The 18859-nt window shown below is 47.8% G+C and overlaps 1 protein-coding gene across 3 annotated transcripts in view; it reads right to left on the reverse strand.

The window, feature by feature from the left end:
• Positions 1 to 18859, reverse strand: part of CACNA1H (calcium voltage-gated channel subunit alpha1 H) — a 189303-nt gene that overhangs the window by 75125 nt on the left and 95319 nt on the right. For all 3 annotated transcript variants that reach the window (XM_090024755.1, XM_090024756.1, XM_090024754.1), the window contains exons 9-12: positions 8471 to 8622; positions 6890 to 7075; positions 4712 to 4829; positions 2838 to 2993 (exon numbers count right to left, since the gene is read on the reverse strand). In XM_090024755.1, the coding sequence (XP_089880881.1) occupies positions 2838 to 2993; positions 4712 to 4829; positions 6890 to 7075; positions 8471 to 8622 (612 nt within the window). The remainder of the gene's footprint in view (positions 1 to 2837; positions 2994 to 4711; positions 4830 to 6889; positions 7076 to 8470; positions 8623 to 18859) is intronic.

Below are 18859 nucleotides of genomic sequence, written 5' to 3' on the forward strand. Positions count from 1 at the left end.
ATGCATGTTCACCAATGAACTGAAAAACAGGAGTTTCTGCGTGCAGTCCATTCCTCATTCAGAAACGGACAGGGGACGGAGGGTTTAAGAACAGGACGGTCCTGTATAAAACAGGACCGATGGCCTCCCTATTCATGCATCATCTTGGGTGCGCCAAACGCCTCCTGGCAGCTACTCGTGCCCGCTCATTTGACTACTTCTGTGTTGCACTGCAAAACACCCATGACGCATTGTCATTGCAAAACATTGTCACTGCGTCGCGAAATGCGGATGATGCATTGTCCTTGCAAAAAGTCTGCACCTTGCTGAAAAGACGGGAACCCTCCAAATGAATTCCTATACAAATCCATGTTGCAAGAACTACCGCACTGACCAAGTGATCCGCCTGCAGGTGGAAGGCAGTCAAAGCTGCCATTTTTAAATGCCGATGAATCTGCCAGAGACTTGCCAGCCTGCCACAGAGTCCAGGCACTTTCCAGCAGGATTTAAGTCCAGCTTATTTCCTGAGATGCCCCAGTGGAGAAATACTTCCTGCAGGGGTTCAGCGGTGGAGCGAGCAGAGATTCCCGAGAGCATTGGCAATCTCTGCTCTTTCATCTGAGCCTGCTTCTCCTGAAGTTAGCGGCTAAAACTTTCCGAAGCGAGATCCCGTTGAACTTATATAAGGGCAGGAACAGGGCAAAGGTCTGTGCATTGCGGCACCCTCAGCAGAGGATGTGCAAAGGCCTCTCCCAAAGATACGAGATCCCAAGGAGGCAGCAGCATGAGCCTGGGAACAAACGTGGCAGGGAGGATCATCTTCGAGTCAGGACTCAGTTTCAGCTGTTTCTATGATAAATTCCCCCAGCTGAGCACTGACAGGGAATTGGGGATGAACATTTAACTAATGAACGCCATGCAGATTTTCTCCTTGAGGGAGATAAGTGCGTTTTGGGGCAGACTGGGAGAAGGGCATTTTTAGTCCACAAATATTTCAGTGGTACTTCACAGATGACTGTGGTTTTTCCCCCTAAGTGTAATTTAAGTTGAACGTATGAAAGAAAACCAACCCCAAAACGGTGGGATAATTGGAGTCACAATTAAAAACTTTAAAAAAAAAAACTTAAAAAAATTTTTTTTGCTTTTCTCTGCTCCTCAGGGGAGTTTAGACAATGATAAATGAAATTATTCCCCACCGGGGACCAGCGTTTCTAAGGCTGGGTTAGTGCTCTAAAATGTTCGGCAATATTTCTGTTCTTGTTTCCAAATGGAGAGACATTCCCCCCCCCCCAATGTGATGAAAGCAGTTTCAGAGACATTATTCTCCTCTTGAACTGGGGCTGGATGCTTTTAGATGAGTCACAAAAGCATTTCCCTGCACTACTGCCTTCATAAAAGCTGCTTTTCTTGAGAACGTGCACATGTACGCAGATCCTACTTTAAACAGAAACAGGATCATGACTCTCATTTCAAATCCTCAACAAATGGATCTGCCCTGCTCTGAAAGGGAGGATGGAGCGGGATAGTGCAGGGGGTCTGGGATCCAGAACTTGGGAACTTCTGAACGGAGATGGAGAGGTCAAGTCGTTTCCCTGATCCTCGCATCCAAGGCAAGGAAACAGGATGCTAGCAAGCTCCCCGGCCATGTACACTATCGTAGCACTTATTTTTTGAGTTGGAGTAAGTATTTACTTATCTATTTTATGTACTTACCTGGTTTCCACTGTCCTAAATACCTAAGCCCTTCACTTTATAAAATTATTTTTTCCAAACAGAAGATTTTACCACACCTTCAACTCTCCTCTGAAATATGAACTTTCATTTCTGCCCAGGAGAACTTTTACAATCTTTTCTCCTATGCCTGATGAAGGGCGTTTGCACCTGAAAGCTTGCAATGAAAGACTTGCTGTTTGCAAAAATCCAGTTGGTCTAATAAAATGTATCACCTCTACCACCTCTACCTGATTGCATAAGCACTTCACAGCATTCACTGTATTGCTCCTCACCACAGCCCCCTGTAACGATACTGTCATTATGCCCACTTTAAAGGTAGGTGAGTCGAGGCACAGAATGACTCCAAATGTGGAGGGGTGTTCAGTTATACCCTTTTAAAAGTTACACCATTGCCACTCAGGAGAGTGTGTCAGCTGGCCTGCTTCTCTAGTCCTCGAGGAAGTCAAGCTGCCCAACATTTTAGTATTGAAAAAAAAGAAAAAGGGTAAGTTGTTGTGTTTTAACTTCACTTATACTGGGACAGAAGCATACAGCTAGAAATCCATCCCTGACCACACATCTGGTAATCTGAATGACCCTGAGCAGAAAAGAAAGGCTTTCTAAACACGAACCTCCAAGTTCCCTAGTAATGTACTAGTCCAGCAGCACGGATACACCAGTTTTTAGGGCTTTTGATCTGCACAGGTATTGGCCTGGAAGGGTTTTGCCATCTTTATTGGCCTTCCGTCATTGTTTTGACATAATTTCCCACTTCCCTTTGCTTCTGCAACGATGTGCTCCTAGCAGACATAGCCAGGCTGGCCCAAGTCCCGATGTAGATGCAGTAACGGTGGCAAAAGAACAGGATAGCTTATCCCGTTCGGGACGTGGGTTAGAGATATTCAGACTTTTTGCTGGTGTAAGCTGCGTCTCTACCTTGCACGTTATCAGGAGAGATGCACCAGGCAGCTCCTTACAGGATACACAAGCTCTCGAGTATGTTCAGCAAGAACAGGCAAAACCCTACTGGGAAAGAGTCCGTGGAAACTATGTGGTCAACCCCATAGTACAGGACCATGCCAGTTGAGCCCCGTGGACAACCCCCAGTTCATTAAACTTAATTAAACTTTATTAAATCCTCTTACCTCTGCTTGGAAGCCTTCGACTAAGATGGCTACGAGGAGGTTGAAGAGAACGTAGTTGCCGAAGGTCATCAGGGCCACGAAGTACAGCGCGGCCCACGAGGAGGTGGATGCCATCCCGTTGTAGAGCACCACGTTCCAGTCTTCTTGCGTGAGGATCTGTGGAGGGGAAGGGGAAGACTTTGCTCTTACTCCGCCTTCCTCCCAGGGGCTTTTTAAATGCACGTGGATTCATTCATTTATCCCTTCCTCTGCTGCAGTCAGGGACCTGCTTTCCTTCCTAACCTGCACCAAGCCTAATCATTTGTAAACTAATGCAAAGGATTTCTTTAGTTAGATCTCCACCTGGGAGATGCATCTTCAAGGCAAAGCTTGCATCCAAAGCATGCTCAAGACAGTCTCCGCCGGCCCACGGGCTCCCCTTGCTCTTCAAAGCGGCTGTTAGCTTAAGGCCCAGCTATAGTAACATGCAGGGTGCACCAGCACTCGGCTCCTCTCCTTGGTGGGGGATTTCCTGCTCCAGTGATGATCTGCTACTTAACTGACTTGCCAAGGGCTTCACCAGTTTGGGGCTTAGCCCTCCTTTCATTACAACTTGTTTTTCCCTTCATAAATTAACCAGAGTTTCCCCTTGCTAATGACATATGGGGACTCCAGAAACTTGGAGTACTTCTAGGATGGAAAAAATGATCAACTGGTGAGATCCGGCATCTCTTTTCAATGGCAAGTCTGATGGCAAGAAACTGGCCAACCTTCTAGCTGTCCTGGAATGGAAAAATCCAGGGGTTCAGAAAAATAAGGTGTTGATTTCTTGCCCTTTGTCTAGGTCCTGCCACCAACATCATGTCTCACCCTGCTGTTAAATTAGCAGTAGTGTCTGGGGCTGGGAATACAGACTCGGCTGTATTTGGTATTATAATTAACATTAACCTCAATGGAGGCATAGGCCTAAGTCCTTAGGCATTGTGCTAAGTGTATTTACCTGTGAGACTTTCCCCATTAAAAATAATGCAGGGGCCTAATATTAAAAAGAAAAAAAAGGAGAGAGAGAGAGGCTTAAACTGTGTGAATCTGATAGTAATTCCACCTGGCAGCAACTTAAAATCCATTTCTCCTTCTCTCCAGGCATCATGCTATCGGCCAGAGCTGACATGCTTCATCCAGCTCCCTTTGGATCAATTTGTATGTCGAATGCCAATCATTTCAAGAAGCGCACCTATCCTAGACGCTCAGAGATCTTGCTTAACATTTTCAGAGAGATGCTCCCTTACAGCCCATCCCCATCTGCTGTGGCTTGTAAAGAGGACTGTAACATTATGAAAGTTACTGTTCTGGAAAGAGCGGTGTCAACGCTTTACTGTGCAACACTGAAATGGAAGTGACAGTCCAGCGATACTGCCCATCACATCTACGATAGGAATCTGGCCTCTTTATACTGAGCGCTTTCTAAGTCCCCCCCGCAATTTGTTCACCAGCCTGGAAACCTATGTCTCAAATGCACTGTGCATGGAGTCAGCAGCTCCAAAACCGGTTGAGGCAGCTTGACCCGAGTCAGATTGCTCCTCTTGAAAGTCTAAAAGAACAGGATTGGTTTAAACGCGAGCTGCAGCACTGGTGAACGGTTTGGGCCCGGCGTCCCGAGACAGAGCTCTGCTACCTGCTCACGGGCACGGTGCAACAGCAATGGTGCAACAGCAACAGCCTTCGAGGAACGCTCCGCGTGCCCAGCTTGTGAATACAAATCCAGATCAATCTCCGGGCCCTTCCAATCTTTGGCTTTTGCTAAGAAGGAAGTTGGTTATGGTGGTGGTGTCGTGCAAAGGGACCCTGCTTGCCTCGGCATGCAGTAAAAACTAACCAGAAGATTCGGGTCTTACCTGAAAGACAGTCACGATGGCCCACAACAAGGAATCGAAGTTCTTTCTGTCTGGAACGGTGTCCCCCGTCTTTGTTTTCAAGCTAAACTTGCATCCAAAAAGATGCATGCCGAGAATGCTAGAGGGGGGAAAAGGAAGGGATACAGAACATGTGCTTTATGGGAATGTGTAGCTTTAAGAAGCACCACAGTGCCTTTTGGGGCACTTTTCTTGCACAACTGCACCGTGTGTGCGCCATCTTGGAGGAGCACCCCTGTTTTGGGAGGTGGGGAGTGATACTCCATGGAGGATGAGACACCCCACAAGGAGGGGTCCCGCCATTTCAGTGATAAAAGCCTGCTTTACATTTATCAGTGGAAAGAGGATGAAGGTGTGAATGCAGAAGAGCACGGCTATGACCCTTGTCTTAGGCTCCTGTAGCAAGACCGTTTCAGGCTGGACATAAGGAAGAATTTCTTTACTGTCCGAGCCCCCAAGGTCTGGAACAGCCTGCCATCGGAGGTGGTTCAAGCATCTACATTGAACACCTTCAAGAGTAAATTGGATGCTTATCTTGCTGGGATCCTGTGACCCCAGCTGACTTCCTGCCCTTTGGGCGGGGGGCTGGACTCGATCTCCCGAGGTCCCTTCCAGCCCTGATGTCTATGAAATCTATGAAACTCCCTGGAAAATCTTCATTGAAGACAGTGGGTTTTGTCCCTGCTGTTTCAGTCTAGACTGTCTACAGCCCTTTCCCTTCAGAGTAGGTTGGGCTCTGGGATCCAACACACACACTGGCACCATCAAATCATTAGTTTCCTAAACGCTGCGTCGGCTTTAGTTCGGAAGGGATGTTCCCAGAACAAAGAGCTATGAGTGATGCAGCTGTAAACTCCTCCATGAGCACAAACATGTCTCAGATACCCCTCTAAAGACCTTCTGCAGAGAGATATGGTTAACAGAGAGACTGCTCTACACTTGGCACAGTAGGACCTATTTTCTCCTAAGCTGATTAAATGAGTCCAGGAGCAGAGAAAGGAGCTCCCCATTTAGGACCCATTCGGTCTTTGTCCTCTTAACTGGTATGGACAACAGAGTGGCCAATTACTGCCAGCTGCAAGGGTGACTTTCTTCTCTTTTGGACTGCCTTATGTCAAGGCTTTGTACTAGACACGGTGTCATGAGCTTTTTCACGGGACTTCAACATGACAGAAACTCCAACATGAATAATAAGGGGGAAAAAGTAACAAGCACAAGAAGATCAGAGAAAACAGCTTGGAATGACACCAGCAAGCATTAAGGAGATTTATATAAACTGGTTACACCTCTCGTGCATTTGATAAAAGAATATTTGCTTCCAAACTGCTTGCCATATGTATCTGAGAAAATTCTGAGCTGGTTTAAACTGAGGTACATGCACTGGCAAGATGCCACTCTGAACCAGCTAAGACGCTGGATTGGTATTTCTGAAGTCTCAAGTATTTTGCGTGGAGGAAACTTCCTGTGCCATTGCTTGGAAGCGGGTTTGCATGGAGGAAACATCCTGTGGCATTGCTAGGAAGTGGGGTTTGATGATACGGATGCTTGTCCTTTGCCAGTTGAGACCAAACATCTTCTTCATGCTAGCCATTAAATAGCCATAGACAACAGCCCGTGCTATTCCCTTTGTAGTTGGTTGGTCCTAAAGAGCACATCCAATCAACCCTGCATTTTATCCTAGTCTTGCTTTCCTGGATCATGACTAATTAATACTTATCAGAGGTGTGGAAGCTGACCAAGGGATGGAGGCCCTTTTACCCTATGATCCATCTAGTTTCTAGCAGCATATTCATCTGTAGAGCAGGGCTAAAAAAATAATAATTTCTGGACATTGTACTTCCTCCCTCTGAAACACAGAGCTGGCAAATTCCCTTGGTAGACAACTTCTTGCTTTTAAACTAAACGCGCCTGTCTCCCAGGAACTCTGCAGGGATTATTTTACTGCTGTTTGCTTGTGTTCATAATTTGTCTCCCGATTACAGGAAACTCTAAGACCACAAAGGGGTAAATCATCCATTGAATGTCTGCCTGTCAGCCTATTGAGAGCGCTCCCGTGATCTAGGCTGCTTGGCAAACATGCCCCATTGTTATTCTAATCCGTGTATTACTTAAGCAAGCCAAACAATTAATCCAGGGAGGGAAAGCAGCAGCTGCTGGTACCTGAAAATGAATATGAAGAGCATGAGCAGCATGCAGAAGGTGGCCACGTTATCCATCGTCTTCATCAGGACCACGAGCTGACGGCGAAGAGCGGGCATGAAACGCACCAGCTTGAGGACTCTGAGCAGCCGAAAAGTTCGTAGCACAGAAAGGCCTCCATCCGACTGGCCGATGATCTCCCAGACGCTGTGGGGACACAAGAGGGAAAAACACACTCATGTTCCCGGTCCCTTCCATGGCAGTTTGATGCAAGTACACCCAAGTGTGCTGGACGGCAGGTCTCTCACTGCATATCTACTCGGACAGCATTTTGGGGTACTTGTCAAGCTAACGGGGGTCAGTTCTTCTATTTGCCTCCACTGCTCTGGCTTTGTAGAATACTTCTGGACGCTGGAACGACCTCAGGATCAGCACCTTTAAAACAAAGCATACTCTTTTTGTGACAGAAAACGCTGTTGTTTTATCTACCACTTTTCTGCGGTGCCTTGCGACACAGCTACTCAAAAGCATTTAGTATATATGTCACTAGTTTGCACCAAGGCAACAAGAGGTGGCCTCGAGATGCAGCTTGAGATTTGGAAACACCCTAATGTTCAAGAGGGTTCAGAGAAGTGGCTGGTTGTAAATTCGGAGTTCGAACGATCTCTGCGTTTACACTTATTACCTCTGAGTTTCCAGCGGCTGGCTATGCGTTTTGAATTACCTCCGAGTTCCCAGTTATTTGCTCTCTCACAGAAGCGCAACGAAGCTGGTCTTGGACCATCTCTGGGCACCGTAACTTAACTGTGGCCGACGGCTTAGCTCGTCGGCTGCTTGAAAACTAGCATTGCTCCTGAGAGTCAATGGATCACATTCTCCAGTGGAATAACAGGGCGTAACTCCATTGAACCCAATGACCCAGGTCCCACCTGGAGTAAACTAGCCTCACTCCACTAGAAGACCATGACCCTACACTGATTTCCACCTTCTGAAGTTCAGAAAATGTTTTTCCCCTGCAAAATCCATGAGCGAATTTAGCAACCATGAAGCTGTGAGACGGATGGGCTTGCCAGAGCTGACACAGTGTGGACAGACACTGAAGAGGACAGACGCCTGGATGCCGCTGTGCCAAAACCACCTCTCCCTGACCTCTAGCAGCCTTATGTGATGACAGATGCCCTCGGAAGAGGGCACTGAGCCTATGCCTTATTTTGTCGCCCCACCACTGGCAGTATTGCCATGTTCTGGCTTTTCCAAGACAGGTATTCATTTAGGAAAAGCAGATGTTGCCAGAAATGTGGGTAGATATGCAATTCTTTCCCAAGAACCATCCCCGCTACACTTCAATGGAAAATCCACCCTTGCCCCAGATGTGCTTCAGAAAGAGACTTCACTTTCCATCTACAATGTCTATAGAGTTTGGACAGACCTTCTAAAGATGAGATCTTAAAGCTGCTAAACAGCCAATAGATGACATCCTCTTAAGCCCCCCTCTGAGTTCTGGATTAAGCAAAACCCACGTTACTCATAGCCCTACCGACTGGTTGGAAACGACTAAATGAAGGTGTGGGGTGAAAAAACAAGCATGCAGCTGGCAGTGACCTGATGATGACGATGATCCCATCGAAGATGTTGTATGGGTTCTTGATGTAACCGAAGATGCCAAAGGCCAGGAGCTTGAGGAGCATCTCCAGGGCAAACATGCTGGTGAAGACAATGTTACTGATCTCCAAGGCGTTGGTCAGCTCATCCGGCTACGAGACAGAAAGATGCACAGTCAAACGGAGGCACAGGAGGAGATGCTGAATGGCTCGTTATTGCCCGTGGTCAGGGCACTCCTTTCCTCCTGGATTTAACTCCCACATTACCCTCTACACACTAAATTGCTGCCTCCATCCTCTGCTGCAGAAGAACCACAAGGGCATGGAGATTCCCGGAAGTCAATGGGATATATGGTCTTTGATATCTTTGAAAATCCCCTTTGAAAAATAATAGGAAGAGTTCTTTGTGGCTTGTATTTTTTTTTGGTTGTTCTTACATTTGGGTTAGAAATATGGAGAGAAGTCTTCTCTGCGGTCCTACGTGATCTAATGCTCACTGAAGCCCATGGAAAAATTCTCACCTATTCCTACAGGAGACCTTTTGCATCTGTGTGGGTATGAGCTTGGAAGAAAGACATGGAAAACTGACCTTCCAACAGTCCAAGAAAACCAACCCTTGCTCCATGTGGCAGCCTTTAAGGCAAAACCTTTATGGGTCCCTCTTTCATCACCTACTGGCACTGATATGTACCTAGCCCAAGATAGCCTAGGTCCCTACGGAGGGCTCCTATGCACTACAGCAATACAAGTACATCCTAAAAAACAGATCCAGGCAGATTTTTCTCACTAGAGTTACTTCCCCACAAAGCAGTTTGAAGAACAGGAATGTGCACTTGGAAAGCTAAATGCCAGTTACTTTGCAAAAGAAAACCAGACTTTTCCATTTCCTCCGTGTAACAATATTGTGCAGGAAAAGGGGTTATTTTCTTATCTGACTCATCTCCTGACTGATAATAGCTTCCTTTATTTTCATCACCCATTAGACCACCTGGTAGCAGCTGACAGGTACTCGAGGCGGCTGCTGCATTATCTGCTATTGTGAAGAGAGGAGACCCTTGTGATACCATAGTGCGGCACAGAAAAATGCACGTTTTATTCGCTGTACCATCTACTGAGTACTCAGCAAACAGGAAGGAAGGGGAAAGGCTTAACGTCACCCAACAACAGCCAAGGAGACCCTACCCGCTCCAGACCCACTACACAACAGCTGGCCTGATGCAAATGAACCACCTTGCTTGGGCCCATCCATTGTGTGCAATTTTAATCCACTTGGTCCTCCCAAACAACCCGCTGATTATAATTCACAGACATCCTTATCATAACGATACATCCGAGAGCCAACATCCCAGGCCTTAGCATCCAAATACTCTAAAAAAAAAAAAAAAAAAAAAAATTAAAAAGGGACCATCTCCATTAATGTATGGAACAGCTCCCGGCAATACTAGATCAACCCCTTGGGTTCCCCTTTTGCAAAGCATGTCACTAAATGGAGAGATGGGGTTGAGGTGTTTCCTCTGATTATAACAGAGTCACGTTCAACTAAACCCATTGCTAAATCCTTTGAGTCAGGAAGGCTTGTTCTTGGGACTCATGAAAACCCTGCTAAAGTAAATGTTGCCAGTACATTACCAGGGGCTGAGACCACTCCTAGATATTCCTATGCAAATGGCTGATTTCCATCCTGACCTTCTCAGGATATTTAATAATTCCTGGAAACTTCAGCTCGACTTTAACCCGACTCTCCACAAAGGCTGTTCGGTGCCATGCAATTACACGGCAACGTTTAAGGCTGTGGCCACGATACTTGAGGCTTGAAGAAAGACAAAGACGTTAGCAAGAGCTAAGAGGACAGCAATAAAAATAATGAGATGTCTAGAAAACATGGCATTCAAGGACAGGCTGGAAGAACTGGGATTAGCCTGGAAGAGAGAAGATTGAGCGGGGGATGTTGATAACAGTCTTCAGCTACAAAGGGTTGATGCAAAGAAGATGGGGATCAACCGTTGTCCATCTCCATGAGGGACAGGGCAAGGAGTATTGGGCTTAAGTTGCAACAAGGGAGATTCGGGCTGGTTGCCCCATGGGAACAGATTCCCTGGAGAAGCTGGGAAATGTCCATCACTGGAAGTTTTAAAGCACAGCAGAGGGCTGGAGTAGCTGCCTTTCCAGCCCTGTTTCTTCAGGGCTCATTTGTTGCTTTTCTTAAAATCCTGCCTCGTGGAGTCACATGAATATGAGGAAATTTCAGCGTTCAGTGAAAAAAACAAACCCCCCACACATTTCTAGCCTTTTTCCCTTGCAGAGAAATGCTTGAAAACACTGCAAAAGAAGAGACAAATAACAAGAACCCACAGTATATTTATCAGGCCATGATTTTTAAAGCCAACCTGCTGATCGTTTGCGCCGAGACTTTTGACCTCAGAAACGTGGAGATTGCAGCAAGGTAGTGTGCTAAGGCGGCTGTTTGAACCCGTCTACCCATTTGTTTCGACAATTTGCTGCCCTCGCCGCTTAATTCTCCGGTGCTGCCACTTTTGCCTGACACATCTGAGACTGAGATGACAAAATCTGCTCTGGGATCAGAGGATTGGGGGGAGGGGGGTGGTGAAGCAGGGGAAAAAGCCCTGATGAAATCATCAATAGCACTAATTAGTCACTGATCTCTTAGCAGAGAGATAAAGATGAACCAGCAGCTTCTCTGTGAAGCTGATGATGGGCAGGGTGCTGACACTGCAAAGCCAACCAGGCTTCAAAGAAGGGATCTTCATTATCCTTTATTGCTCATATTTGGTGCAAGGCAGAACTAATGCGTTGACAAGGACTGCTGTAAGGAGAGACATTTAGACTGCAGCCGCATTGACATGGGCACTGGAGCCACTGGGCAGAGACAAGGATGGATGGCCCTGCATGCTGGCTAAGTTGCTGATGTGGCCTTTTGTATTATTAGAGTGGAAGCTGAAGAGCACATGAGCCAAAAACCCATTGATAATGCCTTCAAATGCAATTACCCCCTTTCAACACCAAGTAGAGCCTAGAAAACAGACCGCCATGGAGATTTTTATGGCTTATGAAAAGGTTTAATGCTCAGAGAACATTTCATTCCCCACTTTTCTCCTGTCCCAGTGAACAGCGATCAAGGTTAGTGCAGACCTGTGCAAACTCGACACCAGACCGGCTCATCAACCAACCCCCTTCCCGCCACTAGAAGACGCTGCTGTGACCTGACCGACAGGAATAACTCCCCCGGACCCCTTTTCCTTTCTCCCAAAATATTCAATGATGTAAGCAGCCACAAATTTTCTTCCAGGGTTTTAAAGTGCATTTTTCTGAGTGAGGAACAAATCTCAGAACTTTCAGATGTGCGACTTGGGTTCAAACACCCCAAAACGCGGCACCCACTAGCAAGAAGCAAAGGGCTTTTTTGGTGATATCTTTAATCGGGCAACTGGACGGTAAGGAGAGATGACGGATGAGTTTTTCTGTCTAATGTCTCTCCCAGCTATACAGTTGGTCCAATAAGAGACATCGCCAAAACCCCCCTCCTTGCTTCTCACATATTTCCTGGAGCCTCGTGGCTACAACGACACTCCGGCGCTCCACATGCCTTTTTGGGGCTGAAAATCTTGGGGGGGTGGAATAGGCTCTTGCTGTGAAACCCACCCAGTTTGTTCCGGGTGTGCTACACCCCAGAGCAGATGTCACGTAGCTGGGTGTCTGCCGACACCACTGCAGCAGCTGCACGGCAACTCTTTCGGGGCGTGCCACGGAGTGGGCATGGCCGGCTTCATGGTGGCAGTCCCATGCTAGAGACCATCCCGGTTTCTCCCTGCCTGGAAACAAAAGTCCAGTCGTAGATCAACTTGGGGATGGCACCTCACAAGCGGCATGGCTGATGGGCAACGGGCTGCGGTGGGGGCCAGGAGACCTGGAGTCTGCCATCTGGTCCCAGGCAAACCTGCCTCATCTCTCCTACTGTCTGTCCTGTTGATGCACGCTGTCAACCCTCCCGGGCAGGCATCCGCTATGGGTACGGGCAGCGTTCAGCACAGCGAGGTCCTGCGTTTCACTGGGGTATGCAACAGCTGCCCTCCTCTTGCCAGGACACGGCTCAGACACGTGGCCGTGAGCTTCTCAAGCAAAAGTTCCTGCTTACTTCAGCGATTCCACCCCCATCGCAGCTGAGTTCGTCCCGGAGAACAGCACCCGCCGAGCCTGGCACAGAGGCAGGGGACTGTAAACAACCCGGGAACATTGAGTTTCAGAAACATGCCGTTCATTTTTGTCGCTGGGTTTTTCACCGTTCCGGGCCTAAAGCCATCAATGGGACCGTGCGTGTCAGCATGCGCCTGGCTTCTGTTTTTATAGCTGAAGCTGAGTCTGCAGGGACTTGGCCCAAGAGGATGAGCAATAATATTCTCCCATAAGGACCTGTCAGCTCACACTCTCTTCTGGACACTTCATAATCCGCTTCTCCCCTCGTTTCTATTTTTTTTACCGTCTCTTTTTCCACTTGCTGCTTATTCCCTTGCCATGTATTTCACTTGTGTAAGGACTCTGGCACCAAAGTCAGTTTGCGGGGTTTATAGAGTATTAAAAAGACAGGGAGAGGGAAAGAGGAAAGCCCCTTGCGGCTACTAACAACTGGGGGAAGTGAGTAGGTGAACCCCAAATTATACAACCGCTTGGACTATTTAAAATTGAACCAGGGGAATTAGCACAGTACTGGATAGTGTACTGGGCAGCGTTATTCTTTATTGTGTTCATAGGCTACAGAAGCATTTGCAAGAGGAGTGACAGCAGCCCGGCAGTTTAGAGTAACAGAGCAGTAATCATCTAAGACAGTAAAATATGCAAGAGAAATACTGTATTTACTTGAATCCAAGATGACTCTGAATGTAAGATGACCCCCGCCCCTCTTAATTAGATTCTATCCTTGGAAAATATATAAATTGGTTATAACTTTCCATGTAAAGAAACTCACTATTGGAGTGCTGCCTTTAATTCATCCCCTCGCTGCTGCAGGGGGGTAGGCAGTGGGGGGCAGGCGGTGTGGGGAGGTCAAGCAGCTTGCCCCCTGCCTGTCCCCCCCAACCTCTGCTCCACGTGAGCAGGCTCGGTCCTTGGTCTAGCCTGGGGCACAGAGCAAAGTCCCAGCCCGGCCCCATGGCACTGCTGCGGGGCTGTGCTCAGTGCCCCAGGCTGCAGCATGCATGGAGACGGCAGTGGCAAAAGTAAGGAGGGGACGGAGAGGGGCAGGCGGGAAACCAGAAACTGCATGGAGGGAGGAGATGGTGTTTTCCATCTTGGTATCTAAACTGTCTTCATCTCTCCACTGAGAAAGCACAGAGTAGCCCAGGGAGCCGACTACAGACCTAAACTTTTCCCAGACACAAACTTGGCAGCTCCAGCTGCAAAACAGCCCACTAGATTATAACATCTCCATCTGCGAAAGCCTCTCTCCACACACACTGGGCAGTGCAGAGCAACCTCAGCCCTTTAAGTCCACTTGCTGCTCCTGGGCATCATCCCCTTTGGAAATCTCCAGGTATTGCTAGTTGGGTTCCTGGTCCTAAAGCATCCTAGATCAGTGGCTGCTTTTACACCCTTTGGCCACAGCCCCCTTGGGAGACGCTAACATCTTCACTTAACCTTCAAAAATCCTTATTCTGGGCTTACACACCGCACTGCCATACGACCACGGGCTGGGCTGCTATCGTGCAGAACCTGGACGCCGGATGCCGCAGGCTCCCTTGCCACCCTCCTGCTTGGCCAAGTTCTGCGCACAGATACATAACTAACGAGCACACCCGCTTCGTCTTCATCCACCTAGGGCTTCAATCCCTGCCACGCCGCTTACAATCCGCGCCACGCTGCTTACACCATTTCCGACACGTTCAGTATTGTTTTCTAGACCAGGCAACAACAGTACCAATACCTTTGCATAGTACTCCATTTTCCCCCAGCATTTTTCTGAAAATAACTAGTGCTCCCAGCGCTGATAGAGAAGCTATGGCACAGGTAGGGTGGCCACTAGACCTGTTTTATGCCAGACCATCCTATTTTTAAATGCTTTGTCCCCTGTCCATTTCTGAATGAGGAACGGACTGCAAAGAGTCCTGTTTTTCAGTTCCTTGGTGGAAACGCATGTCAAGCATGCTTCCTTGCAACTCTTTTGGCTGTGCCTACACTTAGGGCAGTGCATAGCTAGGAGGAGCAGGGATCTGAGAGGAAGGTAGAGAATCCCACTGGCCCCACCCTCACTCCGGATTGGCCAAGGGGAGGTTGTGAAATCTTCAACGGAGGTTTTTTAAAGCAGTAAGAAGCGTCTGTTTGAGTACGCTTGCTCCCGATTCAGCGCCAGGATGGGAATACGCGGCCTCCTAAGGTTCCTTCAAGCTCTACAGCTTTAAAGCCAGGAAGAGGGGAAAATGGAGAATTGGATAGTGTTAAGCGACATTGAGGTGAAGTACAGGCAGTCAAAAAGTCCAAGGTTGAATCGAATCAATCTTTGCAGGTTAGTCTGCGCTGTGTAGACTGAACCGAGAAGCAAGTGAACAGACACTCACTTTTGATTCCAGAAATGCAGCCATGCCTGCAGTAGCCCAGGCCAGATGCCAAGGGATGTTACAGCATGTCTTCCTGCTTGGCTGGAGCAGATAGCTTCGGTCAAGGCTAGCCCGCCCACCCTGAAAGGGGCGGGTATTTGAAGGGAGGTGCAAAGCATTCTGGGATGCTGGGGGACTGTGAATTAACTTGAATCTGGGGGGAATCTGGGACAGAAGTTCCATAAATTGATTTAACCTAAATCAGTTTAGTTGGATACTACATCCATCTAGGTTTATCTTAAACCAATTTTGGCCATTTTGAACTTCTGTTGTGTTACAGATTTGAACCGGTTTCTGGTCACTTATACCGGATGATGTGTAATGTCTGCCTCTTGCCAGAGAGGGCAGCTGCTGATGGCCAATCTCCTGCCCCCGCAGAGCTCTACAATGCCAGCAGCTGCACAGAGATGCAGTGGAGATATTTCCCTCTCCTCGGTGGTTTCCCCAGCCTCATAATTCAGCACTCCCAACAGAGCCTATTTATGCCGTCTCAACTATAATGGAACGCCGACTCATACGGATGAGCAAGTCTTCCCCGTCCATCCTTCCCGAGGGAGCAGCAATCCAAATGGAACAAATTGACTTTTATCAACCTTCCTCGATTATAGACCATGGACCTGGCACTTATTGTGGCACTGGGTGTGCCGAGAGAGATTAAAACCATTGCTTTACTCAGTGAGCTGTACAGCTTCCTACGCAACTAATCTGTTTAACTGATGGATTACTGGGCTCCATATTAGATTTCTAAAGTTATGCGTCACTGTGAAAGCAATCGCTAGATGAAAGCCTACTTTTAAGGAGAGATTAAAATGATGGTTTGGGTAGGATTAGTTTTTTCTTTTTTTAAGGAAATATTGTTCAAAAATTGCAGAAAATAGCTTAAATGGATTTAAAATGCTGGCACCACAGGAAGGGAGCGAATCGATAAAGTTGTTAAAAGGAACACAGCATCAGAAAATACAGCTTTAAAATTTTTTAACCATAACTTTTTAAAACGTGTATATTTTTTTACAACCCAATTCCTATTGTACTCTGGAGCAACAGGATTTAGTGTGGGGACTAGAAATCAGGACTCCTGGGTTCTGTTCCCACATGTGGAAGGAAGTGTGGACCAGTGGGTGGTAAAACATTTAATTTTATTGCTGCTTCTGGTTTATTCTTCATATTGAATTCAGATATACCTAGTCCACATAGCTTGAGGATCACCCGGGGTTAGCAAAGCACTGGCCATGGCTCAGGGAAAGCCACTGTTTAGATTTATTTTCTCCAGGAGCCTGAGTTTTGTCCCTCATCTCCATCCCCATGCCTTGCCCATCATGCCAGCTGCAGAGGGACTTCACAGGCCTCTTTTTGGAAGCTGGGGTTGGTGTGGCTGAAGAAGGACTGCAGTTGGGTCCCATGTTGCTGGGCTGCTCTCTGTTGCCTTCAGGACTCTTGTGGCATCTAAGAGAGACTGGGACCATTTCTTCTTTGTGGTTACACAGATGGTGACTCCGTGGTCCTGACTTTGGGATGGCTGGTGTTAATGCTTCAGTGTCCTTCCACTCATGACCACTTCCAAAGAGGACTCTCTGAACCCTTGCTCAACTTGACACGGATGCTGCCCAGCCTTCAGTGTGCTGTTCATTGGAGGATGGGTCATCAAGGCACCCTTGCCATCTCATGGGTCATCAAGGCACCCTTGCCATCTCATGCAGGGTCAAGGCACCCTTGCCATCTCATGCAGGCACTGCTCATCCATTCGTATGCAATGAAGAGCCACGTAACAGGCATTTGCTGCAAAGGACTGGCTTTATTCTCCATTACGGTTAAAGGACTACAAACTTGCAACGAATCTGTAACTGCTTGACAAGCAAGTGGCTGGAGCTGGCGGGATGATGAGTAAAGCAGTTCAGCCCGGATCAGTCTGACTTGCCATTTGTGTGCAGCTAGAGATCATTTGAGAGTTGGTGCTACAAACTGACCTGCTTGTTGAGCTCCAAAGTAAAGCTCCTTCAGTGGTGAATGGTCCAGGAAGGAGAGTTCTTGTCACTCCTACAGCCAATGTGGCTGTTTTGGGGGGCGTTTTTTGGCCCAGAACAAAATAATCAGACCTCATCATGAACGGCTGATAATTCAGGCTGTTTGGGGCAATTCTCCCTGCATCCATCATTCAGAACTCCAGCAAATCTAGACCTCTCAGGGAAACTGGGGCGTTCCCTTTTGCACCTCATTTACAGTGGTTAGGACTTAAATAAATCCTTCCAAACCCCCTGAGAGAACTCCAGGTTCACTCTGTTGTGAAGCACTTGGAAAGCCATAAGCATGTTTATATTCGAGGATGGAGATGACAGGATACATGTAGAGGGAGCCTTTCCTTCCAAAGCTCCTTCTATACACAGTATGAAATAATGACGTACTTCTGCTTTCGCTTTGGGGAAAACCCCCGCTGCAAATTGCCACGTGCTTGACACTGCAGCACTCTGATAGGTTCTCAGCTCATGTCAGCCAAATAGGAGATGAACATTGGGCTGTTGTATGCGCCACAAAATTGGCCTTTAAAGCGACTTAAATGCCCTCTTGCACCGCTTTAACGGCGTTGTGGTTTGCACGCTCGGCGGCGTATTCCGCTTTAAATGACTCTGTAACGTAGCAAGATAAAACACCTCTGAGATGTTTTAGTTTGCTACCTAACAAAGTGCATGGGGTGCAGGAAGCCGACGTCCCCAGGGCTTGGCAGTCTTCCAGGGCCTGGGCACCGGCCCTGCCGCCTTCTCCCGCTGCAAGCACACTCAGACCAGTGGCGAGGAGCCTGATCTTTTATCTCCTGGAGCCTGCCTGCCTGCCTGAGCTGTGTTGAGGGTCCGGTGCTTCCCTCCACAGCTGCGGTGCTCCCCAGGCCAGGTGCCAGCAGGTGGATGTCACCTGTGGGTGCTGCCTCTGCTGCAGAGGGAGGCATCGGCACCCGTGCAGCCGCGAAGGGAAATACCGGGCCTCCGCGCAGCTCAGGGACCGCTCAGCCCATCAGCAGCTCACTCCCACCCTGCCGCTGGAAAGACAGGCAAGGATTGGGCCCCCACCCTTGCATACATGCCACAGGGGGTTAATATGGTTTAATTCTCCCTCACTGAAAATTAAAAACCCACTGTTTCAGTTTAGGGAGAACTAAACCAAATTAAACCCCTGTGGCGTGTACAAGTGTTAGGCTATGTGGGTGAAGGGAGTCCAAGAAACCAGAGTTGGAAGGGACCTTGCAGGTCATCGAATTCAGCCCTCTGCACCAATGCAAGAAGAGGACTTCACCCACCACTAAGATGCAGCATTTCTGGCCTGCAATACTGTCCTGGTCGGCAGGGTACAGGAACATGCCACCAGCATGTGGGATTGGGTTGGGAGAAGACTCTCAGGTCCAGCTGAAGCTGCAGCAAGAATTCAAATGTGGAAAGCACTTGAACACTGACCAGAAACCAAAGCTAATTCTTCTGTTGCCTCAAAAAGCAGAGTGGGATCTTGGATGACCTAAAGTGCTCCAGGTCTGTTTTACACTGGAATTAAAAGACAGTGCATTTTATGCCTATCCTATTATAGCCCATCTTATTCTAGCCTGTTTTCAATGCTTCAGAATCACAAAGTCTCCGTTACATTACCAAGACCCTTAAAATAAAAATAGGCAAAGTGAAAAATTGGGATTTTGCCCCTTCATGACGGCTGCCTGAATGCAGCTTGTACAACTGTAGTTCTTTGGGTTTTAGCTTTGAGCCATTCGATTTTTATATAACCCTGAAGACTTGACAGAAACGGGAGAA

The sequence above is a fragment of the Crocodylus siamensis genome, chromosome 12 (genome assembly GCF_052110815.1).
Source record: "Crocodylus siamensis isolate JL-2025a chromosome 12, ASM5211081v1, whole genome shotgun sequence".
NCBI classification, from domain to species: Eukaryota; Metazoa; Chordata; order Crocodylia; family Crocodylidae; genus Crocodylus; species Crocodylus siamensis.